The 26,890-nt window shown below is 40.0% G+C and overlaps 1 protein-coding gene across 7 annotated transcripts in view; it reads left to right on the top strand.

Moving 5' to 3' along the window:
- Positions 1 to 26,890, top strand: part of GLIS3 (GLIS family zinc finger 3) — a 202,290-nt gene that overhangs the window by 21,380 nt on the left and 154,020 nt on the right. The window contains exon 1 of one of the 7 annotated variants that reach the window (XM_064405111.1): positions 20,392 to 20,796. The exons of 4 other annotated variants lie outside the window; for them this stretch is intronic. In XM_064405111.1, the coding sequence (XP_064261181.1) occupies positions 20,577 to 20,796 (220 nt within the window). In that variant the 5' untranslated portion in view covers positions 20,392 to 20,576. Of the gene's footprint in view, positions 1 to 20,391; positions 20,797 to 21,120; positions 21,237 to 24,581; positions 24,626 to 26,890 lie in introns of those variants that run through there. 2 more of the 7 variants (XM_064405117.1, XM_064405116.1) reach the window with 2 other exon arrangements.

Raw genomic sequence — 26,890 nt, 5'->3', positions numbered from 1 at the left:
GCACAGTGCTCTTCAAATTCTTAAAGCTTTATATAGCAAGGACAACTTTTCAACAAAATGTAGTAGACAGAGAAGGACCAGACAAGTATAGTTGCATATCTGGAATGTGTGGACCATTTATAAATTTGCAGATTTGCTGTATTCAGCATCCCAGATGCTTTGATTTTGAACATGTCCATAGCATTTGAGATACGTTCTCAGGATAGAAGTCTGTCCTTCTAAACGTGTAGATGAAACAACTGTTGGAAAACTGAATTTCAGAGAGAACTCATCCCTGTATTTAGCATTCCCCTACTTCTAGATAGCAACAAGGGGACCCATTTTAATGTGTAATCAATGCAGAGAAATTGAACAGTCCTGCAGACAGACCTAAAGTGTCCTCTTTCCCATCACCTCTAATGAAGTGGGGCTGTAGAGAGAAAAAACTCAGTTTTAAAAACCAAATTAGCAAAAAACTTGTAAAGAACCGCGTCTGAAATGTCTGGATGCATTTGCCTCTCCCAGTTATGTAGGCAAGAAGCATGTGAGGAATTCTGCCTAGTTCTTCCTTGTTTCTTCTGCAGCGGACAACAATCAAGCAGTATTACTATTTGGAAAAAAACTCCAATTTTGTATACACCTGCCATTAGAGCTTGGCAGTGCAAAGAGCGAATTAGATGTTGCAATTCTCTTGACCTAGCTGCAGATGAAGAGACTTCGTATGAAGCTGGCATTTGCAATATATTGTTAGTTTTGGCTAATCTGCCTCTCTTGCACTGGTTTCCAAACTAAATACAAAAATGGGAGGAGACATAATTGCTAAATAGATCCGAAGGGCTTTCCCAGGCATTAGTGTCAATTGTGGGAACAGAAAACAGCATGGAGTGCTGATTATTCTTTCAAATTTGTGAACTGAATCTATGCATAGATCAGGAGACTTCGTGACCTCTTAACACTAGGATATTTTATGTGTTTTATGTGTTTTATGTTCAGTGTGAAAAAAATGCAGTTATAGTCCACAAAGTTGAGCTAAAATGAAAATTTATCTTTATGGGGAGCCACAAAGACAATGGTGGCTATGATTTTACTATTTACTATTTACTATTTACTATTTACTATGATTTTAAACAATGAGTAACTGTTATTACATTGTAGTGACAACTCTCAGAATATCTACAAATGCAAATATCTATAATGGAAAAATAAGAGAAAGGTAATGCTTTTGACACAGGTCGAAAGGTAACCCTCAGCAAAGGTTGAGAGTTGCTTATTTGTTGAAGTGGCTCATTGTGGATCATTATACCCGGTGCACAGAAAAATATACAACATATTTGACACACTGGGACACTTCCACACCCACATTCTTGAAGGAGTGCATGGGATTTGAAAGGAGGCTGCAGCCAGGGAAAAAAAGCCTAGATAATTTTGTGTCTTTAGTTACAGTGTGGATGGGTGCTTATTGTTGGTGTGGACATCCACGGCGAAGTGAAGCAGGACATACAGATAACTATGTTCAGGGTCTTTTTTGACTTCTGATTACTCAAGATTTACATCAACCCTCCTTTTGATGGAGCCTTATGTTGTGTTTTCTGTATTATAACATTCTGTTGCTGAACTGGTCTTGCATGTCACTCCAAAAAGACATGTGGGACCCACCTTTAGTGAGAAATCAGAAGAGCAAAACAATGCACTGTGTCACTAACACTGCTTTCAAATATTCATGTCAATATCTTTGAAGATATGTTTATCATTGATTGTAGTACAAAACTGTCTGTAACATGGGAATTTACTAAATTGTTTCGCTTTGTGTTGATTAGCTCAAAAGCAGGGCAATATCAAAACACTTACTGTATCCCAGAACTTTTTATTCATAATATTCATACTTCAAGTTGCAAAATATAACCATCCAAAATATTGTACGCCATATTTTCCCATGTATTTTTTAAAAATATCACTAAGATTTAATTCTGCATATGAGTGGTATATGATAGGAAGGAGTTAGAGTGGGTGATGAGTCTGTTCAGCTCAATGCAGTTACTCATCACTGTGGGAGGCTGCGTTCAAGCAGCCTGGCATCAACAAAGCACCTGGTCTCAAACTTTTCATCACTGTTTTCCAGAAACAGCTGCCAATTTAGTTATTTCCTGGTTTTTGAAGGCTTGACTGTATGACCTGACATTGTTTTTTGTAGCTGTATGTGTAATGTCACGCTGTCACACCATTACAAAATGGTGCCTTAAGGCTGGGGAAAAAAAAAAACCAAAAAACCCCAGTTCTTGTTTAAACAGTTTTGTTGTTGTTGTTATTGTTGTTGGTTTTTTGTTTGGGGGTTTTTTTGTTTTGTTTTTATTTTCCGTTTTTTTGGGGTTTTTTTGGTTTTTTTTGGAAAAGGTTTGTTGTACAACCAGTCTTCAAGTAGAATTTCGTAAAAACGTGATGTACATAAGAAAAATGTGCTTTCTCAAATTATTATAATAACAGGCTGTCACTTAGTGTTGTACAGCCTCAAAGACTAGTAAATGATCTGCATTTCGTTTCTTCAGGGTCCTTTACATAGTATTTATTCAGTCTGATATAAAGGGGTAGTAATGCCTGAAATCAAAGTAGTGAGATGAAAGGTCAGATATGACCTGGAGAATTCACTTGTGGACAATAGAGGTGTGTGTGAAATGCCTGTTTCTGGTTTGCCTGCATTGTAGAGCTTATTGTCTTCCAGCAGCAAACTTCTCTGCTTTTCCTGCCCAGCTGATGAAAAGCAGGACTACCTTTGGTATAAGACACTCAGATGTACTACTATTGCTTGGGGACCCTCAGACTCTGTGGAATTTGTCTCCACTTGGTCTAGCACTCACTCTTACCTGCAAATGAGCAGTTTTAGAGTGCTGTTGCCAGACATCCACAGGCAGTGTGATTAGAGAATTGTCTTAACTCCTTAGCATGGGACTGATGAAGAAACATTGTGGCTTTTTTCAAGGATTATGGACATAGCTTTGAAAGAAACTGTACCCTGAGTCAGAAAATTTGTACTCCCTGTCTCAAATAGTTATTATAGAGCACATCTTTGAAGCAGAATTGGATGTTGATATGAAATTGAGAGACCTGCAGATGACTTTAAAGTCACCCAGACTCAAACCCCCTGATTTCTCCCAACTTGGGGAATTAACTGGGAGAGAGGGAGAGAAAGGAGCCTTTATATTTGTGCTGCCATGATGTCACAATAGAAGTTAAGGAACAAAATATATCACACCTGAAAAGTACTTTTCACTCTCTGCATTTGTGCTTCATGGTAGGCCTGGTGTCATGACTATTCCCATTTCGTCTCTGAAGCCTGCAGCAGACAGGTAGCCCATTGTGTGGGGCTATTTCCTGGTTTAACAGTTGCTGGGACAGCTATGGGTACCTTGATTCTGCCTCTGTCACACATCCTTTCTCCACAAAACAAAGGAAAGAGACGCAGCAACAGAGGTATCCGGCTGTTGGACGTCCTTTGGTACTGCTGCATAAAACAGTAGGCACCACTAGCCTGCCTCCCTATTTGTGCTTCTTTCACATATTGAAATACAGGATGTTCCCCTGGACATGAGGAAATACTTTTATACTGTGAGGATGCGGAGCCCTCAGCTTACAGCTCTTCTCTGGCAGACCAGTGAGCACATGCTTTTCTTCCAAGCATTTCTGACAGACACTTACATAGGAAATGATGCTTGCTCCAATATGGTCCCATTTTTTTGCCAACAGAGGACTGCATTCCTGGGACAGTAGCTCACCAGCCTTTTCCCCCTGACCTGTGGAATAGCTTTGTGGTGAGAAATTGGGCTCCTGAGGTTACTATCCACTTGACTATTGAATTCAAAGGCAAATGAAGAAAGCAAGGTTGAAGGAGAGCAGAAGTGCGCAAGCTTTCTCTGCACCCACAGTGTGTCAGCTCTGGGATGTGCAGTGAGCTGCTTAGGTGTTCCCTGAGCCCCAGAAGTGTGAGACAGAAAGGGCCCCATGGCTCCAGTGCCTCTCCCTCCTGCTGAAGCTTACATCCCACACATCTGCAATCTGTAGTACTTTTTCTTGCCAGTCATGTACTGTGGGGTCTTCAGGCAGATATGAATATTTCTGGTTCTGAAGGCTCCTAATTTTTTTCAGCTACTGTATTATTCCTTTTCAGTGAAGCTTCTCTGGCTTTTGGCCTTTGATTATCTTCTCTAAGTGGTTCTGATGCAATTTACCCTCAGGTTGGCTCCCCCTCCCAAACTCACTCTTGTTTACATTTCTCAGGGCCTTAGACAGTAAGGTGTCCTTGATTCCCAGGCCTGGAGGTCAATTGTTTTGTCTGACCATGGAAAAGCAGTAGCTAGCACTCTGTATGGAGTTAAGAGTTATAGACTAAAGAATTGCAGGATTACAAATGTATGAAAAATATAAAAGCGAAAATTCTAAGGAATCAGTTCACATAGCTATAAAATTAGGGCAAATATATCAAGGCTTAACCATTATATTTGAGGGTCATCACAGTCATATGATAACAAATTATTTTAAAACCATGTCACACAAATGGCAGAGCAGGGACATCCTCTCTTGGTGTCAGAAATGTGTGTGGCTGAAGGTGTGTTTGAGCTACAGTGTTCAGGTGTCTTTTGAGAGCAGTCTTTGTGGAAAGAAGTTCAAAACCCCATCAGAAATTGCTTTCTAACATGATTTTGAAAGAGAACAATAAGAATCAAAACCTTTTGGAGGAAGGAGTTTGAAAAGGCAGAGGTTTATAGAGATAAATGTGACTGATTATGGTAAAGTATGAAAGAAAAGGAGTTTGGAGTCAATGTCAAACAGCAATATTTACATTCCTGTCAATTTTGTTGGGTTTGCCTACTTGAAGATACTGGTAGAATAGGAAGACCTTCCTTTAAAATCAGTTGATGAATCAGTCTTCTGGACAGGATCCAGTTTCTTATCTATCTGGGATCAAGTTACCCTACTTACTCTATTTTTGTATGTGAACAATGATAAATGGAGATATCGGTCACTGAAATGGTGATAATGTTTTTTTAACTAACAACCCTGTAGGTGAAACAAATGGGTACAGTTTTGACCTAACTTCTTGAGTTATCACAACCTTACATCTTCATTACATCATTTTCTTTTTACTGAAACAATGTAGATATAAAGCAATGGCAGATAAGAGGGATAATGTATTAAACTGTGCTGATGCAAACTATTTAAAATGCAAGATGTCAAGCAGTGTCTCCAAACATAGCACACATCATCTAAAAAAAGACCCAAATCAAAAAACCATAACACTCTGAAGAAAACTACAAGAAAAGAGAGTCTTTCCAACTATGAAATTACTTTCCAAATCCTCCTAACTTAGAATCTTGAACATAGCCAATGTTAAAGAATGAATTCACTGAAAAAGCACACAACACACAATGTTCAGGGAAAATATTGGTTACTCAGAGAACATCTACTTTGGTGTTTCAATATTTAATTTTGAATCCATATTTTAAAAAGTGTTAAAAGTTTGAAACCTAACCAAAGAAACTGGTTTAGATGCAAGCAACAACCACAAACTAAATAATTGTTTAAACCAAGCTAAAAGATTGGTGTAACACCAGTTACTTGTATGTCTTATAAAAAAAGTCTTGCTTTAACTGGACAAATTTTTACAACAGGGTGATTTTTATAGCATGTATATTTTGTAAACCAGCTTTGCAAACACTTCCTGAATAAGCCTCTGAAGTATTTTTGGACTTCCCTATATTTGACACTGGTGACATCTTGTGGTAGTTTTAGTTAAGGTAAATAGCACCTGTCACTTTTGTCATCCTTACTCTGCACACTTACTTACTGCTGAGTGATGGAGTCCTGTGCTTGACAAAAATGCAGTGTATGGCTTCATGGTGACATATTTTAATAAAACAAAATTAGCCTAAGTTAAGTGTCGAAGGAAATCTCACTCCAGACATAGAGAGGAGAAAACAGAATCAAACCAGTTATAAATGCAATTAGTCTGTACCAGAAAGTTAATGATTCCTTCTGGAAAAGATTAAACTCTTGCTGAAAACGGCTGGTTAATAAAGCTATGGGATAGATGGGGAAGTATGTATGTAACTCTAGACAATGGGGACTGCAAATGTCACAGTCCTAAGCTTCCCCTCTCGTATGTGTTCTGACTACAACGAAATGACATGGCTATTTTGTCATTCCCAAAACTACAGTGAAAATCCTCTATTAAATAAGAACTACCAGTATTAGTACATTACAAAGAAAACAACTGATGAATCCTGAAAAAATCTGACAGGTTTAACTGCCCTTTTAAACCAAATTACTTTATCTTGGTCACTAACAAGAAAGAAAGTGTAACAATAAGGCAAGCGGGGCAAATTGTCAAGTGAAATTATTTTGTAGATGCCTTGCATGGTCATAGTGACACGGATAGTTTTATCTGCCCTTGCAGGAAATATGGTGGAGTTTTTTACGTTGTAATTTTCCCTGGCCTCTATAAGTTTTGTTTAAAGAGAGGGGTATGTTGCAGACATAGGAAGGGAAACAGTCAGAAAAAGTACAGATCCCATGAATTCTAGCCAAGGATATCTCAGCCAGTGAATTAGCTTAATACAAGGGCAAAAAATGTGTATTTGAGAAGGGCTTGTAGGAGTCCCATATATGCATATACTTAACAATGAGCTATAATGCCTGCAACGGGAATCAGTCTTGGATTTCAGTTAGGTGCTGAAACTTTGATGAGGGGGACACTGGAAATTCCCCTTCCAAGGCACAGTCCAAGCACCCATGGCAGAACCAATGCAAGTGATCAGTTTTGGTGGAAATCAGTAGCTTGCAGTGGTACAGGTAGCATCACAACATTAAGTAAAGATGTGGTGCATCTAGGGCTGAAATTCTATAGCCTTACTAGAAAGAGGACTATGATATCTAGAAACAGTATGATAAGCAAGTAGCTCATCCAGCTCTAGGAATAGCAGAAGGACTAAGATACACATTTTCACAAAAGGTTTTACATGACCACAAGAAAAAGAAAAGTTAGAAAAATCAGGGATTTAGTGTCTTAGAGTTTGTGTGTAGAATGCAAACAGACTGTGTTCAGTGAACAACATTGTGGGCTGCTGCTTTGACAGCTGCTTGGGAGGTTGGAGTGCTATGGATGATGTAAGTCTTTGAGTTGTGTCTATAATGACTAACTGAGATGTTGGGCACAAAGGAAACACAGTAGGCTGTGAAATCCAGATTGCTAGATGCACTGTGCTGCTGATTGTGGAGGTATTGAGACATGGTTTGAGTGAAAAACAGATACATGGCCTTCTCTAAAAAGATTCAGGCCCTAGTTTTCTATGGGGTGCAGGAAGCACATCTTTCTGATGTGCAGCTCCTTTTCTTGCAGCTGTTCCTGATTTGGCAGGAGGGTGGCTCAATATTCTATGTGAATAGCAGTATATTTGTGAAGCATGATGATATGAACTGATTACTTGCTGATACAAGAAAACATCTTTTTCCGTTCCCACTGAACTTCCAAGTGACTGCTTAAGTGCTGCTCATTGGTAGCATCAAGGCAAAGACTGCCTTATTAACCTTAGGGCTATTGAGAGAGGCTGTAAATACATCCAGGCTCAATCAGGCTCTTCATCTGTAAATAGAGAACATTCTTTCACCATCTGTATTGCCATTAATTGAGGTGAGCTCCACATAAAGAGCACTTAAGTAGACCTATGAAATGTGTTTTTTTCAGCCGTGACATGACTTATTTTTCAAGATAAATATTGTTTGAAGTACAAACAAGCTTGATGTAGATGTCTCAGTTCAGTAGCAGTTTTTCAGTTCATTGTGTCTTGATATCTTCATAGAAATTGAGTGCTTGCTCACGGTAGTTTCAGTTGGAAGAACTATAAAATATTTTTCTTTTATTTCTCTACAGCACCAGAATTTGTACTGCTCTCCGAAGCTTTTACAATTTAAAATCATGAGGCATGTGGTATTTACCAGTGGAACATTTTTATTCTGAGAGTCTAGACTTAGGAACTGCATAGTTACTGCTTTTTGTTAGTTTGACCTAAACAGCAGCAAATTAAAAAAAAAAAAAATCAGTGCTTTCTTGGGACGATCTTGTGTAGAAGACAAGTGAAAAAAATCACAAGTGGTTGATACCACTCACTGAGCAGCCTGTTCCAATACTTAACCACTCTGTCGGTGCAGATATTTTTCCCAATATCCAACCAGAGCCTTCCTTAGCACAGTTCCTCTTGTCCTGTTGCTAACTGCCTGGAAGAAGAGACATCACCATTTCACCACAACCTTCCAGGTAGTTCAAAGCAGGTCCCCCCAGAGCCTTTTTTCTCCGGGCTAAACAACCCCAGCTCCCTTAGCTGTTCCTCACAGGTCTTGTGCTCTGGAACCTTCACAGCTCTGTTACCTCCTCTGGACCTGCTCCAGCACCTCAATGTCCTTCTTGTACTGAGGGGCCCAGAACTGAGCACAGGATTTGAGGTGTGGCCTCACCAGTGCTGAGTACAGGGGACAATCCCTGCCCTGCTCCTGCTGGCCACACCATTGCTGGTCCAGGCCAGGATGCCATTGGCCTTCTTGGCCACCTGGGCCCTGCTGGCTCATGTTCAGCTGCTGTCAGCAGCACCCCCAGCTCCTTTTCCTGTGGCAGCTTTGCAGCCACTCTGCCCCAGCCGTGGCACTGCCTGGGGTTGCTGTGACCCCAGGGCAGGAGCCAGCACTGGCCTTGTTGAACCTCACACCACTGGCCTTGACCCATGGATCCAGCCTGTCCAGATCCCTCTGCAGAGCCTTCCTGCCCTCCAGCAGATGGACATTCTCTCCCAGCTTGGTGTCACCTGCAAACTGACTGAGGGTGCACTCAATCCCCTCCTCCATGTCACTGATGAAGATATTAAACAGAACTGGCCCCAGTGCTGAGCCCTGGGGAACACCACTGGCCACCAGCTGGATGTAACTCCGTGCACCACCACGCTCTGGGCCCAGCCATACAGCCAGGCTCTTACCCTGTGAGCAGGGTGCCTGGCTGCCAAGAGCAGAGTTTTTCCGGAAGAATGCTGCGGGAAACAGTATCAAAGGCTTTACTAAAGTTCAAGAAGAAATATCCACTGCCTTTTCCTCATCCTCTAGGGTTGTCACCTGGGCATAAAAGGGATCGGGCTGATCAAGCAAGATGTGCATTTCACAAACTCTTGCTGGCTGGCCCTGATCTCTTGGATTTCCTGCACATTGGTGATTAGTCCTAAGGCCTGTATAGGGTAGTCATGAAGAGTAATAATTTACTGCAACCTTCCTGGATAAGTGAGGAGTATGGATCTTGAACTAGTCAAAGAAATTTTGCTCAACAACGCACATTGGGATTAATTTTGTCTCTTTGATTCAGAAACTTGGGCTGGGATAGGAAGTGTGTGAACCTGTAACACAATGTTTTCAAATTCTGCTTTTTCCCCATTGATTTTCCCCTGGACAGGTAGAGAATGTTGCTCTCTTAAAAATGTTCAAGAGGCAAGAGATCAAAATGCTGCACAAACTGTCCCTGTGTTGCAGCACAGTTACTCAAGAAATAATCCCAACAGTTATACTGAATCAAATGTTCTGTAGGTGGCGGCTGGATCTCCACGTGACAGCTGAGCCAGTCTGGTTGCCAGGGGATCTCTGTATACCATAGAACTTGAAATCTAGCAAAAAACAGGTAGTTTCGCAGAAATTACTTCTCAGAAATTAATCATATTCACAAATGGCACTAAGATGTCAAAGGCTAAAGGGACCAGTGGGGAGGTCACTATCACACTGCCACAGCAGAGCTGTCAGGCATTCTGGGTATCAGGGGCTGAAGGCCTAATTTCTTAATACAAGTACACAGAAAATCTGCACTGGGATTATGTTGAAGCTGCAGCAGTGTCCAGTACAATTATGGCTTCCCAAAAAGTGAGTCTGGAGCATGAAAAGACCCTGTCTCAGGTCTGTCCTACAGAGGTCACTGCAAATCCACTTCTGAGAAAACTGCAATGCTGGTTTGCAGTATTATCACAATACCACTGAAAGGCTGAAATGTCTTTGTCTATCACCTGTTTATTTACATCTCACATGTTTGCACAGTGACAAATAAAAGTGTCATCCTTTCAGACAGATTCAGTGTAACTTTGAGAGCAAGACATTAGTAAGCATTGTGTTTTGACTTCTCTGAGCCTGGCAAAAGAAAAAAATTAGGACTCCAGCTGATGCTGTTTTTTAAAGATGGATGCTCAATTCTAAGTTAGAATAAAACCTTGATTCTTGAACTTCTGATTTTCTCCTAATGCAAATCTCCTTAAGTAGATTTGCATTTTCAGAGGTGTCTGTAACATTGTGTATATGATTTTTGGTGAAATGTTTTTTATTGTTTGTTAGTATTGAAGAGTGGTGAAATGGAGTTTTTCAAATTAGAAAAAAAGCTAATAGTACCTTTGAAAAACCAGTTTCAACACTTGGATTGAACCTGAGATTGCATTTAGGGAAAAGTTTTATCAGATTGTAACCCTTATTTAACAGCAATATGATTATATTAAATAACATGTTTATTTTTTGATTACTGTTCCAGTGTTTATCTGCAGTGTTGGAGTGCAAATGGTAAAAGAAGACATAGTGATTCTTTTCCCTTGACACTCACTGTTTTAGGAACATGGTTTCCAAAGCACTGAAATAAGCTTTAGAAAAGAAGCCCAGATCATGCTTCTGTGTACATATTATATTACTATTTTTAAGGTCTGTACTAAAGGAGAACATGCAGGCTCACAGCTGAATTTGGACCCCAAAGAGTTTGATTTAGACCTCGATTCATGAAGTTATGGAAGTTCCAGCTTTGGCTGTGGTGGGGGGTTCTGCAGCCAGTACTTGGAATGACTTGTGTGTCCTGTGTTTTCCCATGCTGTTAGAGCTTCTGCATCTGGAATGGGGCAGCTCTGGATGTACAGACAAATGAGATGCTGGAAAGCAGCACCACAGAAAGGGACCTAGGAGTCCTGGCTGATGGCAAGTTGAACATGGTCAGCAGTGCCCTGGCAGCCAGGAGGGCCAGCCGTGTCCTGGGGGCATCAGGCCCAGCATGGCCAGCTGGGCAAGGGAGGGATTGTCCTGCTCTGCTCTGCACTGGGGCAGCCTCACCTCGAGTGCTGGGGCAGTTCTGGGTGCCACAGTGTAAGAGATATAAAACTACTGGAGAGTGTCCAAAGGAGGGCCACAAAGATGGTGAAGGGTCTAAAAGGAAAGCTGTATGAGGAGCAGCTGAGGTAATTTGGCTTGTTCAGCCTGGAGGACACTGAGGAGAGACCTCATTGCAGTCAACTTCCCTGCAATGGGGAGAGGAGGGAATGGTTTTAAACTGAAATAGGGTAGATTTGCTTGGATACAAGGATGAAATCTTTTACAATGAGGGTGTTGAGACAACAGTTGCTCAGATTAGCTGTGGATGCCCCATCACTGGAAGTGTCCAAGGTCAGGTTTCACACTCTGATCTATTGAAGGATGTCCCTGCCATGGGTCATCATTATCTTTAAATCAAACGTGTTAGTTTGATTCTATATTTTGTAGATAATAAATATCACAGAATATAAATATCACAAATTTTTCAAAATTTGCTTTTGAATATGTAAAAAAACCTGTATGTATAGGGAAATGCAGAATATTGAAAAAGGATACTTGAGTATAGACACTTTGTAACAACAAAAAGTGACTTAGGAATCAGCCATGCTTGAATATATCCACTGATTTTATGACTGTTACTTGAGCTATCAGCATCCTTTGTTGCAAAACCAGTAATGGAGTATAGTTAGAATCAGATTATTCTGGGAGTGAAACTGCCTTATAATAGCTGCTCTGTCCTTAGCTGAATAATCACAGGAACCTAAAAAGTCACCTAATGATCTTACTATGTCATGTACCAGAAATGACCATAGGACTTGTGATTATAACAGGCAATTAAAGACAGAGGTGGCTGAGTTTTTTCCCCCTGCTATTTATATTATTAATTTATTAGTTTAGCCTGAAGTTTAAAAAAGATTCACCATAGAACATTAATAGTTAGCCAACATCCAAAAATATCTTCCAGACCAGAACAGAGAGTAAAAGTCTATTCTATTGAGACCTAAGGTGCTTGTGGTCTTTTAAAGTATAGGTTTTGAGGAGCTCCAGCAAGATCTGAGTAGAAAATGTGACGCCAAGCTCTCAGTAAATAAGACCCAGTGCTTCATTCTCATGTTTGGGTGCCCTTTTCTTACTCTCTCTTTCACAATATATCAGGGCCTGGAGGACAGTCCTGGCTGGGCAAATACATTTCATGGAATGAGCCACCCAAAAGAGAAGCTGTCTGAAGAGGCAGTCAGCAGTTTTCCCTCTCCCATATACTATAAGATCAAAGCTGAGAAGCACCTGGAAATGTATTAATGGTGCAGCAGCAAAAGTTAATTAGCATCTACTTTAGAGATTACGTTTTCATTTGTGCCAGTACACAAAGGCATATGCTCTGAAAAATCATTAGCTTAAGGAATGCCCTTCTGCCTACCCATGCTTTCTAGCCAGACAGCATTTCTTTATTTTCCTTCTTTCCTAGTGTCTCTACCTTGTTAAATACTAAAAGCCATGTCTGCAGTCCAGCTAAACATTTAAAAGTGGTTTAGTTTTAAGTATTTTTATATTTTTCTATTGAAATCGAACCAATTCAAGTTGTTGAAATGTTTCCCTGTCATACTAACATGTTGTGCTGTGAAAATTCCAGAAAAGAAGAAACAAAAAAAAGATATGAGGAATGCAACAAAAGTGTTCATAAGTATTGACAGTCATTACCAGCATTCAGTATTGTTTTATTTTAATAGGTACAGGCTTTAATTAGATACTGATAGGATAACTTTTGCTTGGATTTTTGAGTTTCTATACGTGCATATGTGTGTACATATATTCTCTCTAGAGATATGGTATCTCTTGCAAAAAAACAGATGATGCCAAAGTTCTTGCATGGCAACAAGAAAGAAGAAAATTACACAATGTTTTATAAAGATTGTGTATATTTAATCTTCCTGTTTCTCTGTGGTCAGGTTTTTCCACAATTTATATATCCCCATGTTATGCAACATTTTATGTTGTCAGAGTTGTCAGAAAAAAAAAGAACTATGTTAGCACATATGACACTTTGAATCTAATCCAGCAACAACAAACAGTCTGAATTCGACTGCACAAAAATAATTTATAAGTGTTTCTGAAAGTCAGAACTCAGTCCTCATTACAGGTGTGATCAGGAAGGTAAGAAGGAAAGGAAGGAGATCTTATTAAGTGTCACAGCAATTCTCTGGAAGCTTTGGAAGATTTTTATCTTACAGCTAAAGCTCACTGGCTTTGTTTATCTAATAATTAGATTTTAGAATTTTACTGACAGTGTTATTTTTTCAAGTCAACTCCATTTGAATCCATGAATACCAAAGATTTTTTTGGAACTGCAAACCCCATCAGTTACAAAGCACAGAAAATTAGTAAGTTGCTTTGAATTAAGAAATTTTAAAAGGGAGCTCCTTACAAAATACATTAAAAATATAAAAAGTAACATTTTGGGAGGATCAGAATATGTTTTTAGCAATGTGAAGGAAATAGATAGAAATGTACCTAAGTCACTTACGCTTATGGATATGTATTGTCAGGCTCACAGAAGTTAGTGAAGTGCATAGGCATGCCATAGAATAGAATTTTGTGTAGTATAAGAAATAATAAATAAAAATGCAGCTTATTAAAAAATTTAGATGCACTTGTGGATTTTTGATCATTTCTGAGACACATCATATGTCCAGAAAGACTGGAACATGTGACTTGCTGTCACTTATGCTTATTTTTTTCTTTTTTGGGTTCTTTAAACTGGAGCAAAGAAATATAATAGGGAATTGGCAACATTTTTAGTGTTTGGGGTTTTTTTTGTGCAATGTAGACTCCTACAGCTTAGAATAACTAATTCCAATGGAATTAAGACTGTAGTATTATATAGATCATCATAGCTGTTTTCTTATTCATTTTACAAATGGATGAAAAAAAGAGAAGTTTTTAGCATTGCCTTACTTAAATTCAAGGCAAGACTCAGGAGATGAGTTTCCAATCCACTATATCCCTGTAGTTCTTATAGAGCTAATTAAATGTGAAGATATGTTGATACAGTAACATGAACAAGACTGGGAATATGAGTGAGTACTGTTATGAGAACAAAGTTAGGTAAGTCAGTATTTTGACACTTGGCTAGCATATAGACAACTTTCTTATTTTTAACATATGTCTAAACACAACCTTTCGAGAATACTGTGTGACCAGCCATTTATCTGCACTTTGATTTAATAGGAGTCCTTTCTAACTCCAAGTAAAGAAATACTGTTTTAAGGAGGAAATTCAATGGTGCAGAAGCAGAAAACCTAAGAAACATATTCTAACAGTCAAATATATGATCCTAGGAAAAAGTTAGATTTCTATTAGAATTAATTCTATGTAAAATTGAACAAAAAACAGAGTAACATCAAATTATACACTTTTTTTTTTTATGGCACATTTTCTCATAATGGAAATATACTAAAACAATGAAAAGAAGAGAGCGTGGGTGATTTTCTTAAGGACATGGCAGAGAGTACAAAGTCAAGATACCTTTCATTCAGGCTTCATGAGACAACTGTTGCCTTGTTACAGGTAATGGGCTTCCCGTGGCAATACTTTGCATGCAACACCATAGGTTCATCCATATGCCTCCCCCAGACCCCTTTCTTAATTGCATGTCACCCTTGGGAAGAGGCACACTGACTGCTAGAGATAGCCACATTTGGGGTGAATTGTTAAATATCTAATTGATCAAGGACCTACTTTTAATGTGTTTTCCACCAGAATTTTCTGAACTAAATTAGTTTCTTTTCTAAATTAGTAGAAGTCCAAAGGTACTACAATGCAGAAAGCTAACAGCACACATCAGTATATATTACAGGGTATGAAGGAAAATTTAACATTAAGAATCAGTGTTGAGGTGAGTAGGCACAGAAACAAGATTAGGAGAAAAATTGCAGTGGTATGTGCATACCACTGAAGTGATTAATAAAATGCTTACTCTCCCAAACAAGAAAAGTGAGTTTCAACATTGTGCTTATCTGCTGTTCAATCTAAAATTGCTGGGGCCTACAAAAGAAATCATTATTAATATCAGAAGATCTTACTGTAGGACAAACAGTAGTTCCACTTTATTACAGCATTTTCTTCTAAGGTTTCTACGTGGACTGTGGGAAATTTCCTTCTTTTTTTCTTACTTTGCCCTCAATTAGCATACTACCTATGACAATATTTCTAGCAGTGTTATTCATCAGTAAACATTAGAGAATGGATACCATGCTAGCCTGAAATCCCTTATAGTTTCTCCATGGAAATTAGACATGTTTGGTTTAGGATACTTTGGTCCACATCAAACTCAATTTGACTTCAAATTTGAATCAGGCATGAAGACAGAGGTACCAAGCAAACGCGGTCCCTCTGTTCTCTTCACCTATTTGTCAATGTACATGATATTCCTACTTTGTGACCTGAACTCTAGCGTATGAAACACCTAGAAAAAGTGTCAGCTAAGTATTAATATGTCCTAGCTAAACTCCTCTCCTGATATTACGTCTTTTCACTGATTAATTTTTTATGAGACTTGGAAAACTTATTCTGCTCATCAGTCTCAGTTCCAGCTTCTTCAGGTGCATTGTAGGAATGTAGAACTCCCTTGCAACTGATTTTCATCTAATAATTTTATTTTCTTACCCTAAAGGTACATGGTATCATCACATATTGTTATAGATAATGGCTGCATTATTCTGCAAAGGTTCTGCATGTGTGTTTGTACCGTATAAAACTGGACTACAATTTAATTAAATGAATCCTGTTTACCAGTGCCAACTTTCTCTGTATAAGAATGTTGGGGAATCAAACTCACTTTTTTTGAGGAGGTTAGTAGAATGCATATCTTTTTTTCATATTTGTTCCACAGACAGCTTTCTCCCCACCTGACAGCTTACATTTAAGAGTGGGAATGCAACAGCTTTTGTACATCTCTTCAATTCACAGTGCAGGGTGCATTGCTGAAGCTGCAAGGAGAGGAACTGATTTGTTATAAGCATATCTAGATGCTGCTAGGAGCTTTGAAGACCTTAGCAATATGCTCTTCATAAGTTTCTTGCAGTGTGGAGGAGAAATATATTGCCTCATCTCCTGCGTAGCAAGTAAAACCCACTAAAAAATTAATATTTGTGAAATCTGGATAGAGAAAAAGGAAATTGAACACAGAAAAAAAACTCTGTGGCCCTGCTATTTCATGATGGTATATGACAGCCCTCCTTGATGTCTGGCCTGTGAGGACCAGGTAAATGCAACCTGTGACCTGTGATTGGAAAGATGAAGAAAAAGGATAAAATCCCAAAACTTATGCCCATAATACCCTATTTTTTTCTACTAGAAAAAAAAGGAGGTATCAGGCCTGAGATGCTGGACCCATGGATGATGGGAAACAGAGCTCCCTTGCAGAGTTACTTCTTGCCAGAAGTCAGTCTAAGCTAAGATGGGAGAAGTCCAAGACTTGATTTTACAGCTAAACCAGGAAAATCCAATTAGATGATATTTTCATATACTGGTGTCAGTAAAAGTATTCAAGATGGAATTCAAGGCCTTTTTTTTGTTTGGTCATATCACCTTAACTAGCAAAAATATTGTTCTCAGTTACACAGCAACTATGAAAACAGAATAGATATAAAATGGAAGATCTGAGGTAAAATTAAAGAATTAGACCAAAAGTGTTAGTTAGTAAGATTGTTTTTAATAAAAGTTGCCCCCCCCCAAGCCAAAAACCAAACCCCCAAGACAAGCACACAAACCAAAAAACTCCCCCAAAACCCAAACAGCTTGAAAGAGCTTCCATGTTTCTGTTTGCATCTCGGAAGTGAATGTTCAGACTTGTGTTTGTTCAAATCAGTATGTCCAAGGCAACAAGAGACAAGCCCTCTTAATTCTGTTAGTGTTCTCTAACCAAGTATTGTCGTATTCTAGGTACTCTTGAGATTCCCTTTATTTTCAGTGGAATTTTGTCCTCCCATTAAATTGACTGCCACAATTTCAAAGCTGCTTGGGTCAAAATTTTTTTTCAGATTTGCTACAGAAATGCAAAATTCATTTGTCTTGCAATCCTAGTACCTAGGTTTTTTATCCTAAAAGCTGAGTTCTGCTGCTACCAGTATACAGAAGAGATAAGAAAAACTAAAACCAGCTGTATCTTCTGATTGTCATATTTCTTATTCTCTGTTCCTTCTGCTACAATGGTTTTCCTCTGGATGTTGAAAAAAATAATCTGAGTTGCCATACATGATGCTTCAACATCAAGAGAGTAATTCCCTTTCTCAAAAAGGCCTCCAAAAATACCAGTAAACAAAATAAATAATCATCTCATCTTTATTCAATTTCTTTCTCCCAATTGAATGAACTCTTTTCAGAAACTTTAGCCACTGACCGTCTCCTGTCAGGGTTCACTTACAAAGATGATCTTTCCCTGGGACAAAGATGACAAGGATTTATATGAGCATGTCTCTCTTTTCCTGCATACCTGGGAGTAACACTCTAGGACAACAAACCAAATGACATAATAAAAGAATCAGGCTAGAAAGAGACTTTGCAAGGACTCATGGGAGCCTGTGTTATTCCAACAGACTTTGGGACAGAGAAAAAAAAAATGGAACTTTTTTCCTTAAAAAAAGAGTATTTTGAAAAATGCTTCTGTATTTAACAGTTTGTAAACTGAAGGCTTAATTCAAAGTTCACTGTACCCTCATACAGCATGTAACTATACATTTCCTTGAGCAGTAAATAAGAGATTTTACTGAACTATGAAAATTTTATTGGGACTGAAGTGATAAATATAAATTTTTACCCTTAGATCTTGGATGGATGGCAGAAGAAATTCACAGGTATTACTGTGAATTCAGACACATTTCTTGAATTTCAGAGCCCACTAGCTCCATTAGATACCTGCCTTTTGAGAGAGGGGATAAAATTTGCAATAGAGAAAATTAAAAGTAGTAGCTTTCTGAAGGACTAAGACATTGCCTTTTCATAATCAGGATGTGTGCTTTATATGAGGAATGAGTATGGGTTCATACTGATGGATATGAATATGCAATGATGTATGACAGGTATGAACATGCAGTTGTGTCACATACTAAGAAAACTTTGGACTTTTAAGTGCGCTTACTTTTAATGCACTTATTAGTCTTACCTGCCTTATTTTACATGAACTTTGCTGCTATTTCAGCACATCAAAAATTAAGAATTATCTTTAGATGAGTTGCAGTTTCTAATGCTAACTTTGTTAATTTGAGGTTCTGATTGTTGTCCTTAGTTCATGCTCAGGACTTCTCAGTAGGCTGCATCCATGACAACAAAAACTCTTATCCTGTATGTAAAGGCTGCCTGTACCTTGTGTTTTAGACCATGTGTTTCTCAAGGTGGTACATTGATAGGATCCATCACTTTTTCATTTGAAAAATGGAGAAAATTTACTTCCCGTACATAGAAATAACTTGATAAGGCAAATAGATTTTTTTATTGGTGGTTAGATTTTGTCTCTGATATTATTAGGGCTTATTTAAAACAATTTATTTAGTGCAAACTCACCATTTATATGGTAGATTTGAATTAAAATGAGTACATTGACAGTATATGCCTTTTTTGTTGTCTGTGTTACCCATTTTCAGTGTGAGTCTTCCACTATCATTACTATGATATTAGTTTGGGGATAATCCTTGAACTTTTTAGTGATGACTTCCAGTTAAATGATAATTGCACAGAAAATTCTTGCTTATAGCACCAGTAAAGAAACAGTAAACAAAAACCACATTGAGCTCGCAAGTAAATTCTATGCTTTCCTGTGGAAAAGGCCCTTTCAGTTGTCAGTTCTTTTAATATGATTTTTAAAGTAAGACACAGCTTACAAATATTTCTGCTTTAAATGTGCTATGAATAATAAATTTATTTACAAGCGTCTCAATCTCTAAGCATACACTCTTCCATACACTTAGAAAAAAATCCCAAAACACTGGAAAGTAATGAAGCTTTAAAAGAGACTGAAGTGTCAATATCTGCTAGGTTTTCTGGGTATGTAAAGAATACAATACCAACTTAGGAACTTCACAGTCACATTAATTGGATGCAATATGAATGAATGACAAAGGACCTTTGGCTTGGAAGAGTTTATTCAGCTAAGGATCAAGGCTGACCTTGAGGAGCCCAGCGATGTGGGCACATCAAAACACACCCCCTGCCTCAACTCTCCTCCTAGCAGCTCTCGCAGCACCATAGTGATACAGGCTTCCCCTCACCTTGTAAGAAGCAATAATGACTGCCACAGTGCTATTCTCATTCTTGGAGAACTGGGATTTAAAATTGTTTTAAATGGAGGGCTGGCCATGCTTGGCACGAAAGGCCCACACTTGCTGCAATCTTCAATTGCCCAACCATGGTAGTGGGCTCCCTTGCTGGAGACTCCCTGGCTGATAGGACGCTCTGCCATGAGGTCTGCATGCTCATGTGCTCATGCTGGTAGAGTGATTTATTAATTTGCTGTTCTCTGAGCCTGGCTTTTCAGCCACTTCATTCACCTCTAGCTTCAGCTCATTTATATTCTCAATTCCCCAATTACACCAAAGGGGAATAAGATGGATCCAAACTGAAAGAACCAACATGTTTCAGTTGCTGGGCCTTATCCTACATGCGTAGGAGGCTTTTTTGAGAGCAGTGGGTGCTCTTCACAGCATTTATCTCTTGGCTGCAACTGTTGCAGCAAGAATTGATCATCAACCTGGGGCCACAGCATCCCTGTGCTTTTGCTCGAAGTGGGTATTGCCAAGAATACTGACATCGGCTCACACTATCACATTGCTAATCCTGCGGTCTTTCCAAGTCAGATTTCCTTCTAGTTGAGAAAGGCTCTTGCACGCATATAACAGCTTTCTATGCCTGGTGGAAAAAGCCACCAGACATTAAGCCCCTTCATCCTCTTTCCCACTTCCAAAGCCCTGTTCCTCTGGTTTACCTGCTGCCCTGCCCTATCATTTCATTTTCTGGAACACGTCACACACAGCTTAGGTCTTACAGCCTCCGTGGAACCCCCCACGCATTCCCCATAAAGCCCATAGCGTCTGGCCCCCAGACTATCCTCCAGGGAACCAGCAGCCCCTCGAGTTTCTAAACATTCCTCCTTCAGAGCTGGTGCAGCACCGCAGCTCCCCCCGGTCCCGTTACACATAGACACAAAATCCCCCCGCCTCCCCTACCGCAAACACCTCCAGCGCACCCCCCCGTTCCCTCATCCCCTCCAGCGCCTATGCAGCCCGCCTCCCTTCGAAGCCTCCCCCTCGGCACCTTCCAGCCCCTACAGGGCCACCCCATCAAGCCCCTCCACCGCCTGCCAGACCCTCGGCTACCCTCGGCCCTACACAGCCGTGTCCCCCCGCACCCCCCGCGTCCCTCGGAGCAGGCGCGGCTCGGCGGGGCCAGCCCGGCCCGCGGGAAGGGTTAACGGCGGGCACATGACAGCGGGGCACGGGCGGCCGCGCTCGGCGGGGTGGGCGGGAGGTGAGTGCCCGGAGCCCCGCGGCGGCGCCGCGCCCCGCCGAGCCTGCCCGCGCCCGGGGGCGTGCGGCGCGGCACGGCACGGCACGGCACGGCACGGCGCGGCACGGCACGGCACGGCCCCTCCGCTGCCCCGCTCGCCGGAGCTGGTCCCAGCCCCGCGCCGCCGGGGAGAGGGTGAGTCGGCGGCTCACGGCCTCCGTGTCAGCGCGGGGAGGGCGGAGGAGAAGGGAAAGCAAAACAAACGCTGTTGTGGTGCCGTCAGTTCGCGGTTACTCACCTCGCCGGCCGGTCCGCCGCCGAGATGGGGACGCAGCTCTGTCTGGAAGGACGGGACAGACACACGCCCGGGAGATTTGTCATCCTACTGGTGAATAAGCGGAGATAGGTACCCGCGGAGGCAGGCTGCGGAGCGGCGCGGGCGGGAAGCCGGGAGCGGCCGGGGGCGCCGTCCGCAGTGATGTGCATCCCGCGGAGCTGCCGCGCGGAGGCTCGTGGCTCTGATGCCGGGCAGTGTCCCGCCCGGGGCTTCCTCGCATCCAGGGACTGTCCCCGTCCGCAGGAGACCAGACGTGTCGTGCTTGGTGAGGTTGACAGCTCTCATCATCTGCCGGCCTGTATGTTGCTAGCAACTCCAGCCACTTAAACTTAGAAGATTCGAAATTCATGGCTTATAGCTGTGCTCTCCTCCCTTGTCCCCTTGAAGCTGCTCATGCTTTGCTGCGAGATCTGTGGGGTGAGCCGTGCTAGTGGTAAGGGTAGCGGTAGCTGTCCCCCGGGCCATCAAGCGGACAGAGTATCTGGCTTCCTGCGCTGCCCCACGAGGGGTGCTCTTAGCGGAGGAACCAAGGCAGGACAGATGTCCATGGCCCCATACCTCTGCCTCCGCATTGCCGTCGGCTCACACGGGGACATTGTTGGTGGTTTCCTGCGTCCTGCATGGATTTAAGTTTTCACCATTGCTGACACTGCAGTATTAGCAATTGTGCCTGTGCTCCTGGAAAGTTCAAAGCCATTATAGGCAAAGTGAACAAGGCAGCATTGGGAGTAAAAGATGCACGAATCAGGGCTTGCAGTAACCTTTGTTTGCTAGGTGAGGATGCTGCAGCTACTGATGGCACGTCAGAAAGCCTGCCTCAGACTCAGGTGCTCAGTGTTACCTTATTTGTCTTGGGTTTTTCAAGCACCTTGTCTGAGGGCTGTAGGTAGCCCTGCTGAGAAACACTTTGCTTCCGGAAAGCTCATGTTGTGTTTTTGGAGCAACCACTAGCAGTAGCACTGCTCTGATATTTAAGGTCCTAGTAGAGAGGAAAGTGTAGGAGATCTTAATTAACATAATAAACTTGAGAAGGTTTCTTGGGCAGACTGGCAAAAATGTTAACTACACTAGGATATACATCATCCTGTCCACTGATAACGGCTGCTCTTTTGGTGGCAGTTGCAGCAGTATCAATGACTGTGCTCTGCTCTGTGTTTGTACAGTCCCTTGCACAAAGGCATTCCTTTCTGTGACTAATCTTCCTAGGAATTATAGTGATGCAAGTAATAAGTAATTAGTAGATTTCATTTTACTAGCTCTGAGAAACTCAATCATATTTGGGGACTGGTTTCCTTGAGTGCTGTGGAAGATCTTTAGCTGTCATTTGACTTGCTTGTTCGTGCAGTATCAAGAGACATTCTGATGATGCGTGAGAACTAAAAACTTTCAGATTGCGTGACCTTTTCTAGCTTTCCTTGGCTGATGACCTGGGCCATAGAAAAATGTGATATTTTCAGAGTACTGCAGTTTGGAATGAAGACCCCTGTGGTACTTCAAGAATACTGCTGTCAGGAAATAGATACAAATTACCAAAAGAGTGGTGCTATAATGATGTATTCACGATTCTCAGTAGCATGTGAGTTCTGAGATGCTGGCAGACATGGAGGGTGGGGAATGTATTCTATATAAATTGAGAGAAAAGCTTATTTTTTAGGCCCAGTTTTGAAAGCACATTGTCTTCCTTTATTGCAGTTGGGATTCTTAATGTACCTATTGTTCCGAGCCTAATTTCAAACTCTCAGTTGTTATTTGTTGCCTAGTTAAATCTCTGTGTGGTTTTCCTTTTCAAGAAGAATTTATTACCATGCTCTGTTCTACAAACTAGAGCCAGATAACTGCAAAAAAACTTGTAACACTTCCAATGCATGTGTGCTCTATTTAGAAAATGCATGGTGGTTTACACCTATATTAGTGTATGTCTTTCTCACAAGCAATTGTGAGACACAAAAACCTCAGGAGTCAGTGAGGCTGAGGCAAAACATCCCTATAGCTTTTGGTGCCTGTTCCTTCCCCCTCTCTATCACAATCCTGTCCACCCAGACTGTCCCATCAGGGGTGTGATGTCAATACTTCTGAGTATTCCACTGTGGTGCCACTGAGAGATGATGCTCCAAAAACCATGGCCATGCATAGGCAGAAGGGCTGATAGGGGAGAATAGAGCTCAAAGGGTAGGTAGACCCTTTGGGTGGCCATGTGGCTACTCAGCCCTGGGAGGAAGTAAACTTTTTTCCTGGAATTTTGCCCAGGAAATTGTTGAGGGGAACATGTTGAGAATCTTGGCTGTCCATATTCACGTTTGCGATGAGGGCAGGCACTCACAGTCTTAGAATGTACAGTCGCAGAGGGGGGGGTTATGGTTCATGTTTGATTTCTGTAGTGTCTGGTAGCTGTTGTAGAGGTGAGACGTGTCCAGTAGAAATATAGGAAGGAAAAATAGGATGTTCAGTGCCTTGTCTTTCAGTCTTCTTTGGGATAGTGCTTGCTACTCTATGTGCAAAATACCAGTGTCTGGTAACTACTTCCATGAAAGCATCTCCTGGGCTGGATTTACTATTCCTTATACTGATCTCTGCAGTTGAAATTGCTTTGTTGAAATTAAAAAGTATTTTACCTCTTCTTTCAGTGGGTGAAGCAGTAAGCCAACTCTGACTAAAACTCTCAAAACTGCACTAGAAAAGTAGATGATATAGTGTACTGTGCCACAGACATAGACTTGTGAATTATTCTTTTGTTTCACTTTCTGAAGGATTAATGTTTGGATTTTCCAAGGCTTCAGTTCAGCTGGAATTTAAATTTTACTTTTATGAAAGTGAATTTATGAATCATTGCTATGGATTTTGAGCACTTATGTTGTCATAATGTTATTGATGCAGAGTCATAGAACTTTGAGTAATGTCAGTTTAGGAAAAAAGAGACTTTAAAAGCAGTGGACATAATTGTTCTTTTGACATCTGTGGGAGCACAAAAAGGTCACCACAGTGTCTTACTGATGGACAGAAATATTTCATTCAAAGATGGAAAGTGCTTCTGTTCCTTTGATAGAACAAAGTAATTTGTCAGTACAGCCATTCAATTTCAGATTATTATTATTATTTGTTTGTTGGGGGGATTTTTTGTGTGTTTTAACTTAGCACATAAAATTTCAACCCTATTCAGGATTGCAAAGCTTATTTCTAAATAAGCCATTGTATTTTGCGCTGTACTCTCACAATTTCCAAGATCACTTTTATTAGAAGTGTATGGGGTTTTACTATTATGGGTAGCTGTTTATGGATCTGATGCAAAAGGTAGTTAGACTTTTAGAAAATAATTCATGTCCTAATTTAATTAGTTTAATGCACCTCTAGATAATCTGGTGCTTTGGTCTCATACAGTTTGGCCACTAACATGAGAAGGTCCTGATTTCCTGATGGAAATTGATATTAAAATACCACAAAATAATAATTTTTAAAATGAGAAGACTTACGCTCTCCAAGGTGCTTTAACATTTTAAAGAAATAATATATTCATTTGCATGTCAATGCAATGTTATACATTTTCATGGTAGAATATGAATGGAGACTAGGGGAAGAAAATGCAGAAGAATGGCTTAACATGTTTTACTCTTATAAAAAAAAATTTGTTTTGTTTCTGCTTTGCAGGTTAATTGCTTCAAAAACCAGTTTGCTAACATGAGAAAGGAAATTGTGAGTTCAGATGTCTTTCTTCAAGTAGAGAAACCACAACAGTATCAAATGAGAAAAGATGATAATATTCTATACACTGTATTGATGATAGTATTCTATAGTTGATACAGAATAGATGATAGTATTCTATATACGCCGTCATTCCTTGTAAGATAGATGTCTCTAGATAAGAATAGCAAGGGACACCAGCATTATAACAACACAAGTTGCATATCAACCTCAGTTTTATAAGCCTTGTAGGTCTGTGTAACCTATGTAGAAAAATTATGTTGATTAAACTAAAGGTGCTTTTGTTGAGTAAAACTAATGCATTCAGTATGTTATAATATTCTCTTGATTATATTTGTACTTTTCCAATGTAGTTAAAATTGCAGACAAGAACTACAGGGAAGAATGACTTTTATTTGTAGCCAGTTTATAGTGACATAGTATAAACCCTTGCCAGAAAAACATGCCCTGTGGTGGTTTTGTTTGGTTTTTTGTTTTTTTTTTTTTTTTTTTTTTTTTTTTTTTTTTTTTGTTTTTTTTTTTTTTTTTTTTTTTTTTTGTGTGTGTTCTTTTCTAAAGACTTAGTCACCTGTGTTAAGGCAAGGGACTTTCTGCTTTTAAAATAAACTCTGAGAATTTAAGAACATTCAGCTCTCCCTGTCCTTGACTGAATTGGAGAGAGTGATTTATGCTTCACGTGGGCATAAAAATAAGTAATACTGATTTTTATTGTTGTACTTGACAATTTTTATTCCCACAACATAAAAATGTAACAATCAAAAATAGTATGTAGAATAAGACTTTTATGGCCATTTAAGTGAGGTTCAGGCATATCTCTCCTAGTCAGGGATTTTGCTCTTTCATTTGAAGATAACATGCTTAGGCCTTTGATTTTTAGCGAGTTTTACCTGGGAAGTGTGTGTGAATAACTATGCATAGATGTCTCTGTAGACAATTGTATGACTTTCAGTCTAGAAGTATGCTGTGAGTGCAGTTTTGTGAAATAAAAAGGATGCTTTGTGTTTTTGACTGTTCACAGATGGAGAAAATGGAGATATTGCAGAATCAGAGTAAGCAAAGGTTTAAGTATGAAGGTTTTACATTAAATTCAGTGATGAATATTCTGATTGGGATCTTACTGGCTTCAGTGTTGAAAATTTTGTGCTGAAGATAAAGTTACAGTTCAGTGTTTTACTGCGAGAAGACCATAACACTTCATTAAAACCTTAATATATATACGAATTAAAACCATGATTGAAACCATACTTCAGAAGTTTTGTTGCTGTCAACTTAATTTGTCAGAACAAGTTAATTAGGCACTGAGTCTATGATTGAACAAACTGCTTAAACATGTGCTTAATGCTTAACAGATGAACCTAGTGATGAAAATTGGACCTGAGCTGTTCAGCTGAATTAGGGCTGAAGTTATACCCCATCTTTATGATATCTTAGCCCAGTGACCTACACTAACAAGTGAAGCTTTTACCTAAAAATCTTTTTTATGTCAGGAAATGTTTATATCTAGTTGATTCTGCCTTGGCATAGGTTGTGGCTGAGATGATCTCTCAGACCCCTTACCAGTCTTGTCTTCTAAGATTAAATAAGAAACATAAATGATGAAAAGTCAGAGTTCAAAATTTATTGGTGTAATTGGAAAGATATCCTTGAAAATTTGCTACTATGTGGTTATATTTCAATTATGGCATATCTATAGGCTTATAATAAGCATTCAGTTTCAAAGTGATTGCAGTTGTGTTTATGAATGCTTCTGTGCTGTGCTTTCCTCTGGTACTTCTGTGTTATGAAGTGCCACAGAATTTGAGGAACCACAGACGCTTTTCTGTGGTTTCGCTGCTTTCTTTTCATGTTGTTTTATGCATATCCTTTAGAATGTGAACTGCTATTTTTCCTGTTTTGTCAGGTGCTTCCCTACTGCAAGTGCTTTTCAGCATAGACTGAGGAGATGGCAGAAAAAATTGCAATAGATGAGTTCATCCTAATGACAATTCCCTGTCAGAGGGTCTTTTCAATTCTGGCTGCCTTATTGTACTTGGTCAGCATTCACTTAATGTTATGGCTTATTTAGATAATGTGAAGGCAGCTGACCTTATTGCAAACTTCAGCTTTTTGAAGAGTGGAGAAAGGAAAAAAAAGGTTTTCTTTGTGTTAGAGCTTAAGTCATTGCTTGGCTTTATTCTTTCTTCCTGACAGACCATATAGAGCTTGTACTTTGTTTGTTGTAACCAGTAAAGTCACAAAATTAGCAGTCACGTGCAG

This window comes from Passer domesticus, chromosome Z, assembly GCF_036417665.1.
Source record: "Passer domesticus isolate bPasDom1 chromosome Z, bPasDom1.hap1, whole genome shotgun sequence".
Classification (NCBI taxonomy): domain Eukaryota; kingdom Metazoa; phylum Chordata; class Aves; order Passeriformes; family Passeridae; genus Passer; species Passer domesticus.
The sequence above is the reverse complement of the archived record's forward strand: the minus strand, read 5'-3'. Positions and strand labels throughout refer to the sequence as shown.